Source organism: Perissodus microlepis, chromosome 16, assembly GCF_051167445.1.
Source record: "Perissodus microlepis isolate ML-2025 ecotype Zambia chromosome 16, ASM5116744v1, whole genome shotgun sequence".
Classification (NCBI taxonomy): Eukaryota; Metazoa; Chordata; class Actinopteri; order Cichliformes; family Cichlidae; genus Perissodus; species Perissodus microlepis.
This window is the reverse complement of record NC_140476.1, coordinates 3,913,864-3,934,593: the sequence shown is the minus strand read 5'-3', so window position 1 is coordinate 3,934,593 and position 20,730 is coordinate 3,913,864. Positions and strand designations below refer to the sequence as shown.

General features: G+C 38.3%; 3 protein-coding genes across 8 annotated transcripts; 1 reads left to right on the top strand and 2 right to left on the bottom strand.

Moving 5' to 3' along the window:
- Positions 1-18: 18 nt before the first annotated feature.
- Positions 19-6,158, top strand: parp9 (poly(ADP-ribose) polymerase family member 9). Of its 2 annotated transcripts, XM_084907712.1 has the most exons (9): positions 118-229; positions 776-812; positions 1,534-2,429; positions 2,628-2,846; positions 3,422-3,637; positions 3,854-3,914; positions 4,424-4,908; positions 5,046-5,202; positions 5,292-6,158. In XM_084907712.1, exons 3-9 carry the CDS (start codon positions 1,539-1,541, stop codon positions 5,585-5,587), a joined length of 2,325 nt encoding a protein of 774 aa, XP_084763838.1. In that variant the 5' UTR covers positions 118-229; positions 776-812; positions 1,534-1,538; the 3' UTR covers positions 5,588-6,158. The 2 variants fall into 2 exon arrangements, with proteins under 2 accessions (XP_084763837.1, XP_084763838.1); XM_084907711.1 differs by lacking the exon at positions 776-812 and having other exon boundaries at positions 19-229.
- A 46-nt stretch (positions 6,159-6,204) lies between these two features.
- On the bottom strand, positions 6,205-13,452 carry LOC146370229 (fas apoptotic inhibitory molecule 1-like). 5 transcript variants are annotated; one of them, XM_084907715.1, is made up of 5 exons: positions 13,317-13,452; positions 11,470-11,603; positions 11,110-11,338; positions 9,347-9,396; positions 6,205-8,858 (listed from the first exon to the last, which is right to left on the bottom strand). In XM_084907715.1, exons 2-5 carry the CDS (start codon positions 11,581-11,583, stop codon positions 8,709-8,711), a joined length of 543 nt encoding a protein of 180 aa, XP_084763841.1. In that variant the 5' UTR covers positions 11,584-11,603; positions 13,317-13,452; the 3' UTR covers positions 6,205-8,708. The 5 variants fall into 5 exon arrangements, with proteins under 5 accessions (XP_084763841.1, XP_084763840.1, XP_084763843.1 ...); XM_084907714.1 differs by having other exon boundaries at positions 11,470-11,600; XM_084907717.1 differs by lacking the exon at positions 13,317-13,452 and adding an exon at positions 13,180-13,308.
- A 3,408-nt stretch (positions 13,453-16,860) lies between these two features.
- Positions 16,861-19,923, bottom strand: cxcr2 (chemokine (C-X-C motif) receptor 2). Its single transcript, XM_084908177.1, has 2 exons — positions 19,785-19,923; positions 16,861-19,498 (listed from the first exon to the last, which is right to left on the bottom strand). Exons 1-2 carry the CDS (start codon positions 19,857-19,859, stop codon positions 18,437-18,439), a joined length of 1,137 nt encoding a protein of 378 aa, XP_084764303.1. The 5' UTR covers positions 19,860-19,923; the 3' UTR covers positions 16,861-18,436.
- Between the last annotated feature and the right edge of the window lie 807 nt (positions 19,924-20,730).

Genomic DNA, 20,730 nt, shown 5'->3' with positions numbered 1-20,730 from the left:
GTTTCACTTTTGTTTCCTATGAAACGAAACGCAGTTTTTATTGGCGTGTTGTTGAGTTTGGCCTTGAAGGGTTGGCTCAGAACAGGGTGCAGCTACAGAGAAAGGGCTGAAAAACACCTTTTTACACTTGGCTGCAGTCCACGGAGGCAGTTTGGAGACGTCCGCGCCCTCTTTTCATTCTTTCGCTTTCTCCTTCACTTCGGTACTTTCCAGCTGAAAGTGTGCGACGGTGAGTATCTGGCTTCTGCGCAATAAACCTCAATATTCGTTTAAACTAAAACCTATGTTTTATCTAAGCTAGTCGAGTGTGTGTTGTTCATGCATTATGTTTCCAGTCACCAGCAAAAGCAACTTTCGTTGACTGGTCGCGTGTTATGTTGCTCGCTTTTCAATGTATAAAAAGGACGCAGAAACGTCAAATGTTTGACAGTTTCTTCATTTATACTGGTCTACCCGGTAAAAGAAAGTTCTGAATAACGTTAGATTAGCAAGCTATGATTTTTATCTCTCTGCGACGCAGTGTACAAGTAGTGAGTGAACTGCAACAGACCCCAACAAAACAAAACCTTATACAATACTGACTTAGTTTTGTTTTCTCTACGTAAATTGTACAAATGTAACATGTTATGAAAATATATAAAGTTCTTTAGTACGGAGTCAAGCGGTGTTCAAGCACACGGAAAATTGTCCCGACGTTGTTGTTTGTGGAGCAGGTAAATTATTTCTGAGTGGCCTAAAAGTGTCCGTTGTTTGTCTCTGTCTCCCTCTGCTGCAGTGACGATAGAACAGCAATTCACACGGAATTTTACTGGGTAGGTCACCTGCAACCACGTGAGCCGCATAAACTTATTCTCCAATGCCAAACAGGCTATTTTAGACTTGATAACACCACAAAAGTATAGAATACATTATTTAATATTCATATTATCATTATTATTATCCACAAAACCTACAGTGGGTGGGATCCTAGTTGTTGCATTTTCAGTGCAAATTAAAGTTACCACAGGCCGCAGACAGTGAACAGATCGTTTGACTGCATTGTTGTAATCTCTATAAAATCAGCAATAATTAACAATACTTTGATTTGCTAATAAACTCTATAATGCTCTAGTTTGATTGATATTGAATGACATCCTTTATGTAAACACTGCCACTCAACAGTGGGTGTCACTTAGAATTGCCTTTTTACAAGCAAATTTGAATATTCTAATATAACATGAAATAGATCAGAAATTTTCTAAATATAATAATTAAATAAACAAACTTTAATTATATAGCACCTTTCATAAACAAATTTAATACCTGGTTTACGAGATAACACAGCAAAGAAAAATCAATTATTGATTGTGTTTTACTTGTACATGTTTTTTAGATAGTCTGCTCAAATATATATCTTAGCCAATTACATATTAGCTAAAATGTTTTCATGATTTATTACTTAGTAAAAAGGCAAACAGAAAACAGCAACAAACTCTGTTTTAGCTGTGATGCTTCTGTCATTCTTTGATTCACTGACAGTCTTATTCTGTTCAGGAACCATGGATCATAAATTAGAAATCCCCCTTCATGAATCCTCACTCAACATTGTAAAACAAAGTAGATCTGCTCTGAGTCATATCCTCGACAGCAAATTTGGATGTGTGGTCACCTTCGAAGGTGTGGATTTTGAGAGTGATGTGAGCTGTGGACAGCAGAAGAGGCAGACTGTTGCCCCAGAGAAGAGGTTTTCTGTCAAGCTGCCTGCAGGTGTTGAGGTGTCTGTGTGGAAGGCTGATCTTACCGATTTCAAAGTGGATGCTGTTGTCAATGCTGCCAACTCTTTTCTTCATCATGGTGGTGGCCTTGCTCAAGCTCTGTGTGAAGCTGGTGGTCCTCAAATCCAAACGGAGAGTGACAATTACACCGAAAAATATGGTTCCTTACCAACAGGAGAAGCCATTGTCACTAATGCTGGGTCGCTGCCATGCAGGAAGATAATTCATGCTGTGGGTCCACAACTGTTACCTAACCCCTCCTATCCCGAAGTTTCACGTGCTGAACCTTTTTTGAAAACAACCATCACGAGTATTCTTCAGAAAGCTACACAATATCGTCTGGACAGTCTTGCCATTCCTGCTATAAGCTCTGGATTGTTCAATTACCCCCGGTCAGACTGTGCAAAAACTATAGTGTCAACTGTGAAAGACTACTATGAAAGATTTCCCCATCGACAACTTCCTACTAAGATCTTCTTTGTAAACAATGATGAGCCAACAGTCACAGAAATGTACATGGCCTGCCGTTACATCCTAGGTCCCAACCAATCTAACCCAAGTTTGTCATACAGCCAAGCAGCAGAAAGGAACACCAGGAGTGCTGCCAAAACAGCAAACATCCAGATTGGGAACGTTCTTATAACCCTGAAGAGTGATAAAATTGAGGATCAGAAGGTAAAGTCTTGTACTGTTTCTCAATTGCTATTTTTATTAAACAGCAAGTTAGCTTGTTCTTCACATTTGTTTTTGTTTTTGTTTACTTTAGTGTGCACATCAAGTTACAGTAGTGTATTTTTATGGCCACTGCTTTTACATTGTGTATTTTCTTGTTCAATTTGTTTTCATATAATAATTGTTCTTGCATCCTCTTAGACAGATGTCATTGTAAACACAGCATCATCTGACAGAAACCTGAAAATGGGTCAGATCTCAAATGCTTTGCTGAGCAAAGCAGGCGACAGAATGCAGCATGAAATACTAAAGGCTCCTTCTGGGCAACAAGTTGTCATTACAAAAGCGTACAAACTATGGTGTAAGGAGGTGTTTCACACTTTCTGCAGTTTCCATAATCAACAAACAGCAGCACACAAGGTAGATTATAACATGAAATCTTGTGTATCATTTTCATAAAAGTCAAATGCTGATATATAGACTATATGGGCAAAAGTACTGGGACTACCCATTACACACAGGAAGATAATTTCATAAACTGAGTTGTGGCAATGGTGGCATGCTATGACAGAATTATGTTTAACTGAGCTCTTTAGAATAACCCATTTTTCACAAATGTTTGTAAAAGCAGACTAAATAGCTAGGTTCTTGAATTTGTACACCTGTGGTAATAGAACTGAATTGAACATCTAAATTCAGATTAAAAGTTTTGGCATAATACTTCTGTCCATATAGTGTAATATAGTCATTGTGTGATACATTCCAAACTGTAAGGACTTTCATTTGGTTTATATTTGTAACTCTAAACAAAAAGCATACAATATAATATGACAATTATTTTAAAATACAGTTTAATCCTTGGAAACACTTTCGAACCAAAAGATCATAATATATTTTTCTGAAAAATCATGATAAAAATTTAAAAAAGATGCTTTTTTTGGACTATAATAAGAGCTTGGATTTTCTTTCTCTATTCTCTTATTATTTCATTGCAGTCCCTTTCTGATTCAGTACGGGAATGTTTATGGATGGCAGTTATAAATGGCCACAACTCAATCTCCTTTCCTGCCATCGGAACTGGACACCTCGGGTTTCCTAAACAAGAAGCTGCATACATAATGTTAGAGGCAGTGGCTGACTTTGCCCAAACAGCTCAAAGAAAGATGGATGTTTACTTTGTCATATTTCCTTCTGACCGTGACACATTTCAGGTTGTATTTTGCATATTCTGTCAAGATTTTAGAATTTTAAGTAACTATCATTGTAATAGATACATATCTGTAATTTGTTGTGGTGGGAAGCACTGTTGCACCTCCTGGAAACTGTTGACTAGGTTTGTTTGGCAGTGTTGCAAGTGCAACTCATGTCATTATTGTTTTGTCAATTTTTTTTTAAATAATATATTTTTAATTACCTTTTCTTTAAAGGCTTTTGAGGGACAAATGAAATCTCTCCAGCACAAAATCTCCAACTCCAGCTTCAGACAAGGTAAAACAGTGAAGCAGTGCTGCTCCATTAGAACATTAAAAAACAATACATCAGCATTTTTGTTTTCTTTTTAGATTATTTTCAGTACCTTTGTAATGAGCATTTTTATTACTGATCTAAGTGTTGGTTTGTTTTTATCAAAGTCCCTATATTCAGTTAATTAACTACCTGTAAAACCATAGCAAGTTAAAAAGTTAAAACTAATTTTAAAAAGTATTTTGTTTCAACAGTGTACATTTTGTCTTTTTAAGATATTTAATGCTGTTTTGCTAATGAATACATTCACCCTGTAAGAAAGGTGTCAAGAAGATATAAGCATAAAAACATGAAAGAAATAAGAAAGCTTGGTTGTTCATCACTGATTGTTGTTATGGTGTTTTCTGTAAAATCCAGAAAAACTAATGTAGAAAAGTAAATGCATGGAGGGATGGTTATAATTTTATTAATCCCATTCAAATATAATTAAAATAATAGTAGCAGTGATTTTTCTCTTTTGTGTTCTCCACCAGCATATGATAACAAAGAAGACTTAAGATTCAACAAAGCTCCAACTCCACAGATCAGTTTGAGAAGTCCTTGTAAAGAATCACTACATGAGGCTGAAAAATGGCTCACTCATCTTCTCTTCAGGCGCTCTCCCTCCGTGGTTATCTACAACAACTTCATCCAGCACCTGAGTGAGAAGCAATACCTGCAGCTCTCTCGTCTAACCAGAAAGGGTGTTAAGTTTGAGGAGTTTTTGTCCAAGGGTCACGCCTGCCTAACAGTAGATGGGCATTCAGCTGAGGATGTTGTGGGTGCTGTGTTGGAGGTGGAGGCCATGCTCTGCACTGTCCAGGAGGAGTTTGTTAGAGAGGAAAAGGATGAAATGTTCAAGTTGTTAGCTGAAGTGCCTTGTGAAAGAGAAAGAAAGACAAAAACAGTGGACAACTCAAGCTGGGAGTTCAAAGAAAGAATATTTGATTTTAGAAATCTTGGTCTGTGGATATTAAAGGTAAATTATGTTTCATAAAATGTTCCTCAACTTTTCGTGGGTTACTATTAAGCTTAGGGATTTGGTTGCTTATTAGTTTCTTCCTCTATATAAATAAGCCTTGTGCCTTATTTCAAAATGAAATGTTTTATTTTTAGGTGGACAAAGTGGAGAACTTAAACTTGAAGAAGCTGTTTGACCTCAAGAAAAACCAGCTGGGGTGCTCCTCTGAGAAAATGTTTCAGCGCATACCTGCACAGTTCTGTGAGATGGTTAGCCAAATTGGTTTCCATGCAGAGTGTGCACCACCTGAAGGTATGCTAACATTATATATATCAAAGCTACAGATAATATAATTAAAACACACCTAGAAACAAAACATATTTATTCCTGTCTGGATCTAGACCCAAAATATGGAGAAGGCATCTACTTTGCTGGGACAGTGAAGGAGGCCATGGACGTTTGGAAGGAGGAAAAGGATAAGTATTTGTACTTTGTGGAGGCTGACGTGCTGAGAGGGGACTCCACAGAGGGTCAGCGAGATCTCATTCTGCCACCTGCTAAAGGGACAGATCCACAAGTTAGGTATGACAGTGTGAAAGGAGTGTCTGACATCTTTGTCATATTTAGCAGTTATCAAGCCCTGCCCAGGTACATCATCACCTGTGAGAAAAAACAAGCTCAAGGAGATCCAAAATGAGCATATTTACTGTTAGTAAAAAAGAAATGTTTGTATCAGTTATAGACTTGATATAATGGATATTAGTAGCAAAATATGAAGGAATGACTGGGCTTATTTTTCTCATAATGTATTGCTGAATAATGGCAGCAGCAAGTTATCAAAATGTATTTTATCAGTAGAACCAGTCACATGTTTATCAATCAAGATTAAGCTTAATAATGTGCGTTTTATATCAACAACACTGTAGTTTTTAGATTGAAAGGGTTCATTTGTTTAGTGGCATCTCATGACTCCATAAATTTAGACATGATTATAACAGCAAATACCACAATAAATATGAAAAGACTTTATTCTAGCTTTGCTTGTCCATAAAATAATGGTGGTGGTGGTGAACTCCATGATGAATGGGAGAATGAGTCATAATGGACATGAGTAGTTACAGTTTTCCTGTGTTGATGTCAAAATAAAATTTAAAATTGTTGTTTGTTTGAGGAATCTGGACTTATTTTATGTTTTGTTTTTATATTTTTGTTGTAACAACATTTACTGAAATATGGAAAAACAACTATTAAACACAGCAAAGCTTTAAGTGTGTCCAGATTTTTTTTAACTTAAAGCTCAACAACAAAACCTGATCAACTACACAAATTTAATAAAATAAAATACAATTTAAACAACTTACAAAATGAAATACATGTATAAACATTATTCCTGTATACACGACACATGAAAAACAGAGTGAGAAGGTAATCATAACTATACAATGTCACAGTCTACTGAGCATGAAACATTTTCACCTTTGACCCTTGAAACAGTTTGACAGGAAAAACAAATAGTGTGTCCGTTTCACGAAGCTTTCAGCTGCATTTCAGTTCAGTTTCACAGACATCAGCAGATGAAGTTTGCTAAGTTGGCCAGATTTACTAAATGGGGCAAAACGGCATGTGAGCTCAAAGGTGTGGTTAGCTTTACCAATGATTTACAAAACGTATTATGTTTCCAACACACACACACAGTCAGCTCATTTTAATATCAAGCACAAAAATAACAATTGGAAACATTTTCATGTTTTATTCTGAATTAAATATTATCACGATTAGCAATAAATTGTGTTGCAAACATTAGTAAATCAATTTGTGAGCTTTAAGAGTTCTCTGTATATTTTGCACCTAGAAAAAGGAACTCATAGAAATATATGCAGCCGGGTCAAAAATCTCAGTTCAAAATCTCCTACATGCCATGTTGTCACTGCGCTCTCTTTGTAAATATCAACAGTACTTTCTTTAATGCCTAAACCCAGTTTGGATTGGCTCAGTGTTTGAGTAAATCTGGGTTCCAATTTCTAACAGTGAGGATGTACTCACACACATCATGGCTGTCGCCTCGTCACCACTCCACTGATCGCCTGCATTCACCCTTAACAGTGTGGGCTCAGAGTGTGCATCAGTGTGTGTCTACAGTGACGTTCATGATTTTATGCATCTAGCTTAATTTTAAAGTGGTGACACTTCATCCTCTCATATGCCTTATAGATTTGTGAAATGCTGAACACAGTGATTTTCACACAGGCAGCTGTCATTGAACAACTGCCGGAGTTACATGTAAGTACTTGTGCACGATTAGTGGTCACATAACATGCACACGTTGAGTCCAACTGAACCTGGACTGGAGCAGTTCATGTAACCCTGCCGGGGTGGAGCATGCAGCAGTCTGGTCAAACAAACTGGAAAATGGGAAACAAACATACTCGGGCATGGCACAGCTTTCTTAGTGTGAGTACAGCCTTAGTGAACGTCTCTTACCAAACATTTGTTTCACATACACTGGAGAAATCTTCAATCTTTGATAACCATGATTTTATTAAAATATTTTTAGCTCAAATTCTGTATTATCCATAGACTGCATGTATAAGATGGACATAGCTTCCATACTGGTAAAATGAAGCCAATGCCTTAACCTGCATTCTTTCTAATAGCCAGCAGGGGGCGACTTCTGTACTTGTAGTTAGCAGGAAAAAAAACTCAACAGATTTCAGTGGAAAAGGAGCCCTCTGTCATTTGAGCTGTGACCTCGGTAAACACTTCATTAATTAATCAGTGGTATCAATCACTACATTTACATCATATATAATACATGATGTTCAGAAAGACGATAATGGGAGCAATGACCGATCGACCCCGTTTCTGTGACATCTGGTTTAAAAACCCTAAGAGGGTCACAGTGGACAGCTGAAGGGTCCAAAAATGTGGCTTTGACAAATGTGGGTGACATCACAGTGGCTTTGTCCATCATACACTCTATGATTCTACCGCATGAATTAACAGCACAACACAGTCACAGATCTTTCTAAAGAGAACAGAACGTCTTTAAAGTATGTTTGGACATCAGTGAGTGATTGCAGCTGTGTAAATGATTTATGCCTAAGTGAAAACTGAGAACAACGCACCCTGTAAATATTCTGACACATCAACAGCAGGCCGTTGGAAGCTAATCACTTCATATCAACAGAATTAACCAATGGAAACACAAAGCATGTAACACGCCGACACCAGAACAGGAACCAGTCCACTGCTACATTCAAGGAATAAAGTTACCCTGTTGTTGAACCTCCCACTCCACAACATTTGAAAATACAAGAAAGCTAGCACAAAGGTAAGACAGAATGAGGTGAGGGTTTACTGGGACAGCTCACTGGTAACATTTGGCTGTGTGATACAGTACTTCTTCAAAAACAGCTGCTCGTGTTAAAACCCTGGCTGAGAGAGAATAATGTGGCACATCTGGACTCCCGTGTTGATGATATTACTGAGATTAATAGTGTTAATATGATTATAAAGACCAGTGTACACATCAAATATCCAGTGTGAACATTTGGAGACAGTAAATGCTTGTTTCTGGCATTAGTAGCTGCCCTCGGTCTTCTAAAACTGCTCAAACTTAGCTTCTGTCTTCAGCTATGCTATTTACAGGACAGCTTTCACCAGTATATATATGGCTAATATACTCCGCACACTACAGCAGCAATGCACTGTTTCTCTCAGTTGGTCCCTGACTTTATCAGCTTTAAATCACCTCGCGCCCTCACTCGGCGTCACAGATACAAAACCAGATCTCTGCTTTCATCCAGGCGCAGTCACGCTCACTCTGTGCATTCAGCGATCTCCGTGCCGTCCACGAGCAGCGTGTGAATGATCCCGTCTCGTCTCTTCCCGCTGCTCACAGCTTTCACGCAGCAGTTGTGGTCTCCCAGTGTGAAGTGCGTCTCTGTGCCGTCGTCCACAAACTCACCCTGCAGGCGCAAATCGCAAAAGCGTGAACTTAGAAAGGAAGCGTCCTGTTCCAAACGAAAATAATGATCCAATATGATATCCCAAAAGAAAACAATGCACCGCACCACACCAGCAACCAATCAATTTATATTCAAAGGCAATGAGCAGATAAAACAACAACCAGGAATACACAAACAATCATCAGTAAACAACTTACGGTTTTACAACTGTAGTTAACTAGTCAATATAATAAGACCAACACCCCAGATAAAATTACATATCCGAACACAAAGACAATATCCAAACCTAATTTTAATACACAAAACAAGTACGCACACCCTAATCCTTAATGTGAATGCCTCCCATCAACATAAGCACTCTTTAATGAATCTATGATTTATACCACCTCTCTTGCAGGGTCCCCGGGTCATGGACCCCTAGTGGTCTGTTACTAAGGGAACTGCTGCTCTAATAACAACCTGTATTATGTCACTCGTGTTTTACTTACTGCAGTCTCAATCTTTTGTCCGTTACACCAAACATCCATGGTGTCTTTCTCTGAAAGTAAAAAGACATAGATTTTTTTAAATTAATATTTACCAGATAAGCAATTAAAAACAATGTAAGTAAACTGGCCAACACAGCTGCTGAGCCAGTGAGAGCAGGTTAGTGACTAGCTTTAACTTTAGGTGTAATGTTGCTGGGTGCTGGAATGAGAAAGTTTATCTGATTGTCTTGTGGTTTCCAGTCCTTGTCTTACTCATATCTATTCTGCGTATTTAATCACTTGTAGGTGGTTTCTGCAAACTAAGAGCCAGATTTATGGTCTGCACCAGCACAGAATTCTCCGCTTGACATTATAAAACCACAGCTGGCATTTGTTAAAGAGCCACAGCATTAACTTTGTGACTGAAAGGCGATGCAACGTCTGATCTGAGCAACGCCCTTGTTTGCCTTCATCTTTATCTGCATTCATCTGCTCTCTGCAGTGAAACACTAAACAGAGCTAATAAAGTTACTTTCACTGAAGGCAGGGAAGAGCAAAGACTTCAGACCTGCAGGACCACATGAGTCTATGCACAGACTGAGTTATAAAGACAAGAAAAATGGAAAATGCCTCCAATGGCAGAACACTGGCTGCTACATACTGAGTAAATGAGTAATTACACACAATTACAGCCTATTAGAGTTCATTTCACAGAGATATTATCTTTGTGCTAATCTAATATACTGTTCATGCTGTATATTATTCCAAAGAGTTGCTGAGCTCTGTTTGGCTACTATAAATCAAGTCTTTGTTTGTTTCTGTTTCTCAACAAGAACCAAATTCAGGCAGCTCAGTTACAGCAAAAATCACAACCACAGTTATTTTGATCAACATCAGGGTAATGAATATTTAACATGATAACCTGACTTTTAATAAAAGTTGTATTTACTGTGTCTTGCCAGAATCCTTTGAACAAAGTGTTTCTGGATTAATTTACATTTTCCTGTCTGTCTCAGTCTACATGCCAAAGCATTCTTAGGCATGATACTTAACCCCAAGTTGCTCTTCGATGTGCTCATCAGAGTGTGACTATTAGATGGAAAGCACTTAGGTGTAGAAGTGCTTGTATGAATGTGTGTGAATAGTTGAACAAGACATGCTGGATAAAGCATAGTACAAAATGTACTATATACAGTGAAAGACAAACCACAGAGATTGTTTTTAATATAAAGTTTAGTTTAATATCTCCATTCTTTCCCAGCTGGGATATCTCTGTTACAAATGCAGACAATGCACAGTGGTTATTTGCGACATGTGCTTTCAAGGCAGTTTGCCACTTGATCCACTGTAAGCAGTACAATTATATGAAGGATTAACTCGCCTAGATCACAGACACGGCTGTATATGGTCCAAGCTTAGAGTAGTTAAGGAGCTTAGGCTCAGCTACTGCATAATATTAGAGGGTGGCTGTGAAGAGGCATAAATCACACTGTGCTAAATATCAGGTCTATATCTATCCTGACTGACTATGTAGATGAATTAAAGCTTTATGTAGCTTAGATATATATTTGTATTTTATAACCTATTAAAGCTATAAAATAAGTTGCATCTTTTCTCCTATGAGATCATGTTTTGGGTTGTTGGGAGGGTTTTTTTGCATAATTTTTGCAGAATCTTGAATATAGAGCTTTTCTGTATGAATAAAAAATCATAATTATAAGCTGTCACAGTAACAGAAGTAAAAGGACAAGAGCTGAATGATACAAACACTGAGAGGAGCTCACCCAGGACCACTCTGCAGTCAATGCCGTCTAAGTTGAGCAACCAGGTGCTGGTGACCTTTGACCTGTTCTCCATGTACTTCTTCAGGCTCTTCCCGTTGATCTCCAGGGTGTACTCATAGGCAAAGCCACTGACTGCATCTATATTGATGGTGGCTTTGGTGTCTGAACTGCCCACGCTGAAAGTTTCCTTCCCCACCAGTTTGAACATCCAGTCCCGTCTCAGAACCTCCTGGAGCATAAATCAGAAAATCACAGGAGCTGATGAGGCTGACCTCAGAAACACTCAAATAAACTCAAATAAATTAATAAATAAGATTAGTCCAGCAAAACACGTCTAGTGTTTCCCGTATGACTACACACCTTTCCATCCACGTAGATGACCCTCTTTCCGGTGGTGGTCCCGTGTTCAAACTCGATTCTGTGGACTCCATCACTCAGCGCCACCTCCCACACTCCAGCGAGATCATTAGACATCGTGAGTCCTTCAGAACCTGCTGGAGAACCAAACTACAGCGTGATCCGAAACCAAGGGCAGCTAACACCCTGTGCTAACGTCAGCTGCTATTAAAGAAATGAAAGCTAACAATGCTCGTATCTCTGCGGCTCTTAGCCCGCCGGCATGAATCCCCCCAGCTACTTCATTACAGCAACTACAGCTACGACGTTAGAGTATTAATAGCGAGTTATAACTGTGACAGAAACACGGCTAAAGAGCGCAGCTACAATGTTACTCTTTGTGGCATCTAAACTTCCGGTTTCGGGGGTGTTCTTTCAAAGTAAAAGTGGAAAAACTGGTGTCAAACCTCAGAGAATCAGAATCAGAATACTTTATTAAACCTTGAGGAAATTATGTGGTTATAGTTGCTCGAAGAAGGAAGAACAGTAACTGTCTAAACTAAATTAAACAATTTAATATATTATAAAGTTATAAAATAGAATAGCTCCCAGTATATAACACAAATTAAATATATATGCTTGAAATTGTACTGTAAACTGTGTTGTTCACACTGCACAGGTTGTGCAGATATTAAGGATGTGCAACTACTGCAGTGTGTACTGAGGATTAGATCGAAGAGCCCACTTCTAGGCCTTTTCAGAGTGTGATAATTACAGATAAGCTATTAATAAGTCATTAATTACTTTCTTCTTATAATAATTATTATTGTGACTAGTATTATAAAATGAAAAAAATGAAATTCCTGGAAAATAACACTATAACTCTATCTAGACACGTTATATAACATATTATATTAAGGTTATTTCTCGTAAGAGACTTTTTCTACCTCAGGCTCGTCGTCAATTATTCTCTAAAAGGAGCGCTTATTAAATAAGAAACACAATTCAACAAATAATGTACACTTTTGTGCTGTCTGGACAGCTATTTAAAGGGGAGTGATATAAGAGATATCACTGAGATGTTTTTCACACCTGAAGCTCTGGTCGCGTCTATCGTGTTCAGTGTGTACGCACCGTTACAGTTTCAGCTTTTTTAAAAATTTCTTTTAATGGTGGTTTTGGTTAATGTTTTACACTGTTTAACACAGTGAAAAATCTTTCCTTGAAATGTTTCTTTAATATAAGTTATTATGCTATGATGTTAATAGCTTCGCCCATCTGATGTCACATGCACAAGGAGCAGAAAAATATTATAATGAATATTTAAACTATTAAACTGGTTGCTAAGAGAAACAATTTAAAATAAAATTGGGGAAAACTGTGTTAAACTGTCTTCACATTGAAACACTTACTAACGCTTAATTATTTCTTTTTAAGTATTTAAAGACCCTTAAGTGCGATTGTTAACCACTTTAACCAGCACACATAAAAAAATCAGCATTCACGCACTTATATTTTTTATTTACAGCTTGACGCAATTTCTGATTTCACAGTAATATGAGAACATTTTATCATATGGGTCATATGATTGTTGGATTTTTCTCTGTATCTATTATTATAGGATATACTGTACAATATAAAGCGCCTTGGGGCGACTGTTGTTGTGATTTGGCGCTGTAAAAATAAAATTGAATTGAACGTAGTTTTATTTTGAAAATAAAGCGGAAGTCTTACTCCAATAGTAACGCACTCTGCTGCAGGCTTGATCACAATTTGTGGGTCTGACCGCTAACGTTATCTTCTGCGCCGTGAAAGCGTGACCTCAAACGCTATCTGGTGGAATAGGATCCACCATTACAGCTCCATGTTACCTGCCCGGTCCTGAGATGCTCCCTGCAGCTCCGCGGCGCTTAAAAATGGCCCAGCAACCACTTTAACGCAGTTTTTCCACAGCTCCTGCGGACAACCAACAGATGAGCTGCGGCTATGCTGTTACTATGGTAACATGGAATCGGCCTACGCGCAGGCTTCTCCCCGCCCACTCCGGAAATAGCAGTGCAGGTACCAGATGTGTTTAGATTGTAGGAGCAAAAGTTAACGACATATTATATATCGTTCAAGACTTTATTTCCACGTAAACAGACCTGGAAATAAAGTCTGTCATGCAAAAATAGGGTTTGTACAATTATAGCAAACATAAAATTCAAGAGTCCGAACTTTTGTAATTTCTTTAAGTATCTTCAGCAGTAGTTCTCCAGGGTTCTTCTGAAGGACATTCAAAGCTTTCTTTGTCTCTGCTTTTGGTTCTGTTCTCTGTTCACTTACTGCACATAACTGAGACACACTGCACACCATGCTGAGGTATGCCAAAGATTCAGCTAATAGCTCTTTATGACTTTATTGGTGCAAACATGCTGTTTTATGTCTGTTGAACTGTGATATCTTTGGCATTTTTTATAGATTCAGATAAAGAAATGGGCAAAATATGTATTTTTCTGACAACCTGCTAGTAACAATGTACCTAAATGTTATTTAAAATCTCCAATCTCCAGCAAATAACTTTGAAAGACCAACATCAACTACTGAGCACTGTAAAAGAATGATAAGAAAGTCTGGCTTCACAAAGAAACAACTGGTGGCTCAAGATTTTTGCACAATACTTGGTATAACACATGAAAAGAAGGTTGTATTTTATAGTCGGACAAAAGTTCTGTTGTTTGTTTGTTTTTTGATGCAAATGATTAATCACCAGATAGAATTATTATTTTTATTTATTTATCTATTTTTATTTATTTATTTAGTAAAAACACTGCATTGCAACAAATCTCACAGTGAACACATACCTCCATCTTCCTTTTAACTTCTTTTTCTTGTACATCTCATTATTTTGTTTGTTTTGTATTCCTGACATTATTTGCATTTTTTCAGCTTTTCTTTTTAGTTAAAATATAGATATATAGTTATATATATAGCACATCAAAAATATATAAGACAAAGCACATCAGCGTGTCCTGGAAACAAGGCCACCCGTGAAGGACAGCTCACATATCAATACACTAGAAATAGCCCAGTAGTTAATAGTTAATATTTTAGCACAACATTCTGGGGATCTGGTACTCCTCCCCTCAGACATTTGACCTGTAGGGGGGCAAAACGCTGATGAGCTTTTGTGTGTTGATTTGTGCAGCAAATGTTTCTTATTTATAGTATTAACATAGTGGAATAAAATGCAATGATGTTTTGTTTGTATTTTGTTTTGCTTTCAAACAAGTTGTGTGGGATTCAGAGTGTCAGTGTGTTTTCTGTGATTAGCGTACACCTGTGTTTTGAAGTGACTGTTCTAATGGTGTTTGTGACTATGTTGCAGAGGCTGACTAAAAACAAAAATGTTACACAATATCGATTTAAAATTATTACGCAGATAAGCAAAAATAAATTACTCTAAATATGGAAACGATGCCTCACCACTGGCATGAAAAATGTCCTAATATGGGACATCCTCCTTCTCCTTTTTCATTCTGCTTCTCTGTGACTAAGGTCACAACTGTGCAGCCTGTGTGTGTGCGTGGGTGTGTTCTTGTGGTAATTCCTTTTACCACAAAGTATATTCAGCTCCAGCTCCAGAAATATGCTTTTTGTGCAGTCTTGCCTCTGTGCATCACCACAGGGTGTTTTAAGTCTAACAAAAAAAATCAAGATATGATTGAAGTTAATTTAATAGTTTTACTAAAATGATTGTATTAAGTATTGTGCAATTTTTACCCCCCACAGACACACACAACCATACACGTCATCTTTATAGGCTCAAACAACTGTATTTTTTTAATCCTTGGATTAAAACCCTTTGCTAACAATGAGGGCCTGAAGTCTAGAACATGCACGTCACCAAATGCTGTATTAATTGTCTTGAGATTAAAATATGCAACTTCCTCCCATTCTGCCTTTTACTGCAGCCACTTTCAGTTCCTGCTTATCTGCGTTAACCCCTGGTGTCATGATGATCCTCACATTTGTTATTAGGAAATGTTTTTTCTGTGTAAGTCCAGGGGCAAATGCATCTGTTCTGTTAACTAAAGGAAGCGTTGATTACATCTAAGAGCTCTGAAAGTGAGGAAGCACCTCTAAGAGCTGGTTGAACTCTTGAACCTAAGCTTTGTTCATTTTTTTCTGTTTTTATTTCTTAACCTTCATGTGCAAGTCTTCTGTCAAAATATTCCCAGTAATTTAATTCCAGCAGAATATTTGATGCACTGCTGCCCTCACATGCATTTTAGTTTCTTTTAGTTAATTATTAGGCTGTTCAGGGGTTAAAGTTGGCAGTGCTGTATGCTGTTGATTATCTCAAAATACAGCTCCATCTCCTAGAAGAAAAGCCTTACAGCTGGTGGGCCTGCTCCACATGTTTTTGGAAAAGGTGCTTTGAAACCATCACACGTGTGTTTACACGTGATTGATTCTGTTAAAAAACTCCAACAGAGTGGAGACTGTAGTGGGGGCGTTATATCTGAGATCTGCAATAAAGTTTCATTTTGAAATCTGCCTCTTCGAGGAAGATCTCTTTCTTTAGGAATTTTCAAAAAGATTTTCTGCCACAGTGCTGAACTTTCCTTTGTAATATACTCAAATGTAAAATGTCGATTTAGTCACTGTTACGTCCCCCCCACCATGGTGGAGGCAAAGGTAGGAAGGAGACAGCAACACTGGACAACCACAATCAATGAAGGAGGAAGACCACAGAACAGTTAAGAATCAGGCAGGATTTATTGGTTGCTTGCCTGGATAGTCAAACTTAACAAAAGAAAAGAGGTGGGGGAGGAGGACTGGGCGGTTGATCCAAATCAAAGAAATTAATAAAACAAAAAGAGGTCGATAGCTTCCAGGGCCTAACTGAAACAAAAAATGCAAAACAAAAGGCCTACCTAGCTACTCGACAAAAGGTCAGTGAAAACATACAAGAGTGGCATCAACTGCATAACCTAGTGTGACTAACAGAGTAAAACCTACAACCAGTGTATAGGGTACCCCAGCTTACCTGTCCAGCCTCCCAACACACACAATACAAAGAAGCCTGTTCGCAAATGTTTGTCAAAGCAGAAGCCAGCAGCCCCCAGCTGGCCAGGAAGCTGCTCATTTGTAGCGATCCTCGGAGAGTGATTGGCCAACTGTGCCCAGACCAGCCAATAGACACATGCCAATCAACTTTGAACTGGCCAATAGGTGGAGGCTTGACACCTGAACGATAAAAAGAACACCAAAAGCAAAGCCACATCTCTTGGCACGTAACAGTCACTTTATTAGGTTGTGCAAAAGATGATTGTAAGGGTAAAAATACCTCTTAGACAGCTTGTTCATTCATCAAGACGCAGAACCGGAAACAGGGAAATGGCCAGACTACCACAAAGTGTGAGATGACGTTTATTTGAGTTTAGCTGCAGACAGAATTTGACAAATATGCTTGAATAGAAACAAATCTGGATATACCACATTTTCCTAAACACATATTTAGTAGTAACACAAGAATAAGCTTGCATAATGGAGACATTTAATTTTGAAGCACAGTGCGGTGCACATATATCATGCAGTTTTAATTTTGAAGCAACACTTTGCAGACTCATTCGCACATCACTTCACACCTTCAAGTAAAAAACAGAGTCAAAGAAATACACATTGGTTTGATCATGCAAGAAACAGCTTCTTGGACAAAACAGTATCTCAGCACTGATTACAACACAAACTATCAGTTTCTACAGAGTTTCTGTTACTTAAATGAAACCTTTTCATCAAAGAAACAAACACAGCTTGTTTTTGAAACAGACGGCAGATTTCACCACTGCTTCTTCCTGTGTGAAACATAATATCAGACTGAGACTTTTTGTCTCCACTACTGTGTAGAATAAGGTAAAAATATTTACTGGACAGCCTCAGAATAATGTGCATAATATCACATCAACACTGGATTTTTAAATGTTTTTTATTCTTAATGAACAAACACACTAAAGCGTCATTAGAACATGTACAGCAACAATATTTTTGTGAATGCTCAAAGCACAAAACCTGTCAAACTAACATTTCTATACCACTTTTATACAGTTTTATTAAACACTTAAAGTGATTTACAGCACAAGTTAACATGAATATCTGTGGGAGAAAGCCAGTGTGTCCAGAGGAAACCCTGGCAGACAAGGCAAGCTCCACACAGGAAGGCCCCGACTTTCTTTCTCAGAACTCTCTTGCTATATGACAGTGCTAACCATGTTATCTGATTCTCTTTTTAACTTGAACACCTGCGTTCTTTTTCTCTGAATGTTGCACTGCTTAGATTCAGTAATCAATATTCGTGCTGAAATAATACTTCAAAAGTTACACCATACATTACACCACGAGACATCCAGGTGAGGCACTGAACTGACTATTTTATTTCAAATCTGGTAGCAACATTGTTACTAATGAACCAAGTTCATTTTGGGTATTGTTTGGAAATTCTAGTAATAGAATGGAATGAGTTAAACTGAGAAATACTGACCAGTTATTTAGAAAACAAAATCCTCCTGTTAACCAAAGGAAACAGCTGAACTGGCTGTGTGAAATGCTAACATCCAGAAACATCTGCATATTACTATTTTTACCACCAGATTTTGTTCTACACAGATGTTTTCTCCTGTTTTCTATTTTATCTTAAGCCAAGCGATGCTGCTTTCTGCTACCTTTTCAATCTCAGCAAAAGAAAGAAAAAGACAATCCGCTCCCCCGATATCTGTTCCTGGAAATTCACACGACTTGCAAAAGCAGTTATGGAGTAAAAAACGTGACACATCTAGTTATTACTTTCTCTGAATTTGCTATTTAGGGGTGATGGTGTATATGTGGTTTGCATCAATGTACTTTCTGGATCTTTAGTACATTGCACTTTGAGGACATTTGACCAGTTGAAGATGCATTTTAAAAAATGACCACCACCTGAGCCTGTAAATAATCATCCATCAGGGCTTTTTTACATTGTGACTGAGGTGTTTCTGGATCTTAAGCTGCCTACACTGCCAGCAGAGCCCTTCCTGTAAGCCATCTGGAGCCTCTTGCTGATGAGGCCGTGTCTGTAAAGAGCTGAGAGCAGCTGGTTACGGAACTTTTGCCCAACAAAGGCGTACAGCACCGGATTCACTGCACAGTGCATGAAGGCCAGAATTTCGGTGACACTCAGCATGGCAATCACTGTGTAATGAGTTTCACATGTAGTCAGTTCCAGAGATCCTCCCTGTATGAGTGTGTCAATCAGTACAGTGACATTATAAGGCAGCCAGCACAGAATGAATGCCAGCACAATGGCCAAGATGACACGCATAGCTTTGTGCTTTTGTTGGTTGCGTGTGTGAAACAAAGTCACCACAGTCCAGCCATAGCAGACAGCCATGACCACCAGAGGCAGGAAGAAGCCCAGTGTATGCCGCAGAACGCGTAGAGTCACTCGCCAGCGATCGCTGCTTTCACCAGTAACGTTTTCAAAGCAAATGGACACTCCAAATTCAGTATCTATGCTCTCCCTCTTAATCACCACAGGTAAGGACAACATTACAGCCACCAGCCACACAATACTGCAAATAACTTTGACCAACAGGTGATGGGAGGACAGGACCCGCGTAGCTCTGACAATGGCAAAGTATCTGTCCACACTGATGCATGCCAGCAGGAATACGCCACTGTATGCAGATGCCTCCTGAAAGCCTGAGAGGAGTTTGCACAGGAAGTTTCCAAAGATCCAGCCAGCATTACATTTCACAGCCCAGAACGGCAGGGTAAGACAGAAGAGCAGGTCTGCAATCGCCAGGTGCATCAGGTAGATGTCAGTGCTGGTTTTACTTTTCTTCATATTGAAAACGACAAAGACAACAACACTGTTACCTACGATGGCGAAAACAAACACGATAATGTAGACGACGGTCATCCCCATGTTGTTAAATCCAGGCACTGTTTTATTGCAAGGAGAAGATTCTGAATTATTTTCTTCATCCTCGTCATAACTGTAATTTAAAATGAGATTGTCCAAATTGGGGAAGACCTGCAGGGGGGCAAAACATAACAATGTGTTAATACTAGGACACAGGTAGAAATAGTACAGTGCAAAGTAGATGGTGCAATATTACCCCCAACTATTTTAGTCGGTAGTACTAAGATGAAGACAAGTAAACAGTAAAGCAGCAAGTTGCAGTCATCATTGTGTCATAATATTTAGAAATAAAATTTGCAAGAAAATCATTTCTTAGTCTAGCACACATCCATAGTCCCCTTTTCTTTTGCTCACATTCACAACAAGTGCACGAATGTCAAAGATATCCACTGATTACCTCTGTTCCTTTCACAGCTTGATTGGTGAGAACAAAACACTTCAAAACAAAAAGTATGAAAAGTTGTTGCTCCATCGTTTCTTTGTGATGTGCACAAGTTGAACACCTTGTCAGGAGTGTTGTTTTTGCTCAGAGATGTGGTTAAAGTCCTTGTGAAATGGTTGTGCAGAGCTGTGTTGCTGGTGCTTTATTAGCAAATTGTTCAGCTCAAGGGAAGTGGGCGAACCCACACACACTATCTGCCTGTGGCGATCTACATGAATAAGATGACAACAGGTTGTCTTCTAAACCATTTTGACGATCTCTCAGGTAAATGTCAGACAGGAAACATTATACCAGTGAGGCACTTTATGTAAAAGTCACTTTGTCTAATTTGATCCTTTGGCAGAAAATGTAGATAATTTAAACTTTAAACTGGGTTTTTTTTCTTCTTCTTCTTTATTTATTTTTTAATTTGCATGTGCAAAATACATTGTCTACATTACTACAGTTACCAGAGCCCCATCAGATAAGGAGCTCAGTTTCCATTTTAGTGCTACCTTTCACTCCATGTTGCATTTAACCGTCAAGTTCAAAATTGTTCATGTGGGGGTTTTTCCCACAAAATGGAAACTTATCATTGCCTCTGTTTTATTGTGTAACGTGTTTTTATCAGAGAAAATGCCTTGTTTGGAATTCCTTGTTAGAAGTTTCAAACAAGGGCAAAAAAACCCTCTAAACTTAGTATTTCCTGTTTGATGCTTAGTTACCGTGTGCATGTCTGCGGCCTTGGGAATCGTCTTATTTTGTCATGCACATCTTTCACCTTTACTTCACTAGAAATTAAGTTTTCTTCTTTCTTCTTTTTCCACACATTGGTACATGAGTATACATGTAATACTGTGAATATGCAAAAACTATATAAATGTAGAACTTCTGCAATATTGCTTTATATTGATTTGCCAAT

What these genes read in the sequence shown, in the direction of transcription:
- parp9 (XM_084907711.1), top strand. Translation starts at nt 19, where the DNA reads ATGAAACGAAACGCAGTTTTTATTGGCGTGTTGTTGAGTTTGGCCTTG. An exon ending in CCAGCTGAAAGTGTGCGACG is followed by an intron (nt 230 to 1,533) that starts GTGAGTATCTGG and finishes TATTCTGTTCAG; the next exon opens with GAACCATGGATCATAAATTA. An exon ending in CTGACCGTGACACATTTCAG is followed by an intron (nt 3,638 to 3,853) that starts GTTGTATTTTGC and finishes TTTTCTTTAAAG; the next exon opens with GCTTTTGAGGGACAAATGAA.
- LOC146370229 (XM_084907715.1), bottom strand. Translation starts at nt 11,583, where the DNA reads ATGTCTAATGATCTCGCTGGAGTGTGGGAGGTGGCGCTGAGTGATGGA. An exon ending in TCATCTACGTGGATGGAAAG is followed by an intron (nt 11,339 to 11,469) that starts GTGTGTAGTCAT and finishes TTTATGCTCCAG; the next exon opens with GAGGTTCTGAGACGGGACTG. An exon ending in GACAAAAGATTGAGACTGCA is followed by an intron (nt 8,859 to 9,346) that starts GTAAGTAAAACA and finishes TTGCGCCTGCAG; the next exon opens with GGTGAGTTTGTGGACGACGG.
- cxcr2 (XM_084908177.1), bottom strand. Translation starts at nt 19,859, where the DNA reads ATGGAGCAACAACTTTTCATACTTTTTGTTTTGAAGTGTTTTGTTCTC. An exon ending in AAGCTGTGAAAGGAACAGAG is followed by an intron (nt 19,499 to 19,784) that starts GTAATCAGTGGA and finishes GCCCCCCTGCAG; the next exon opens with GTCTTCCCCAATTTGGACAA.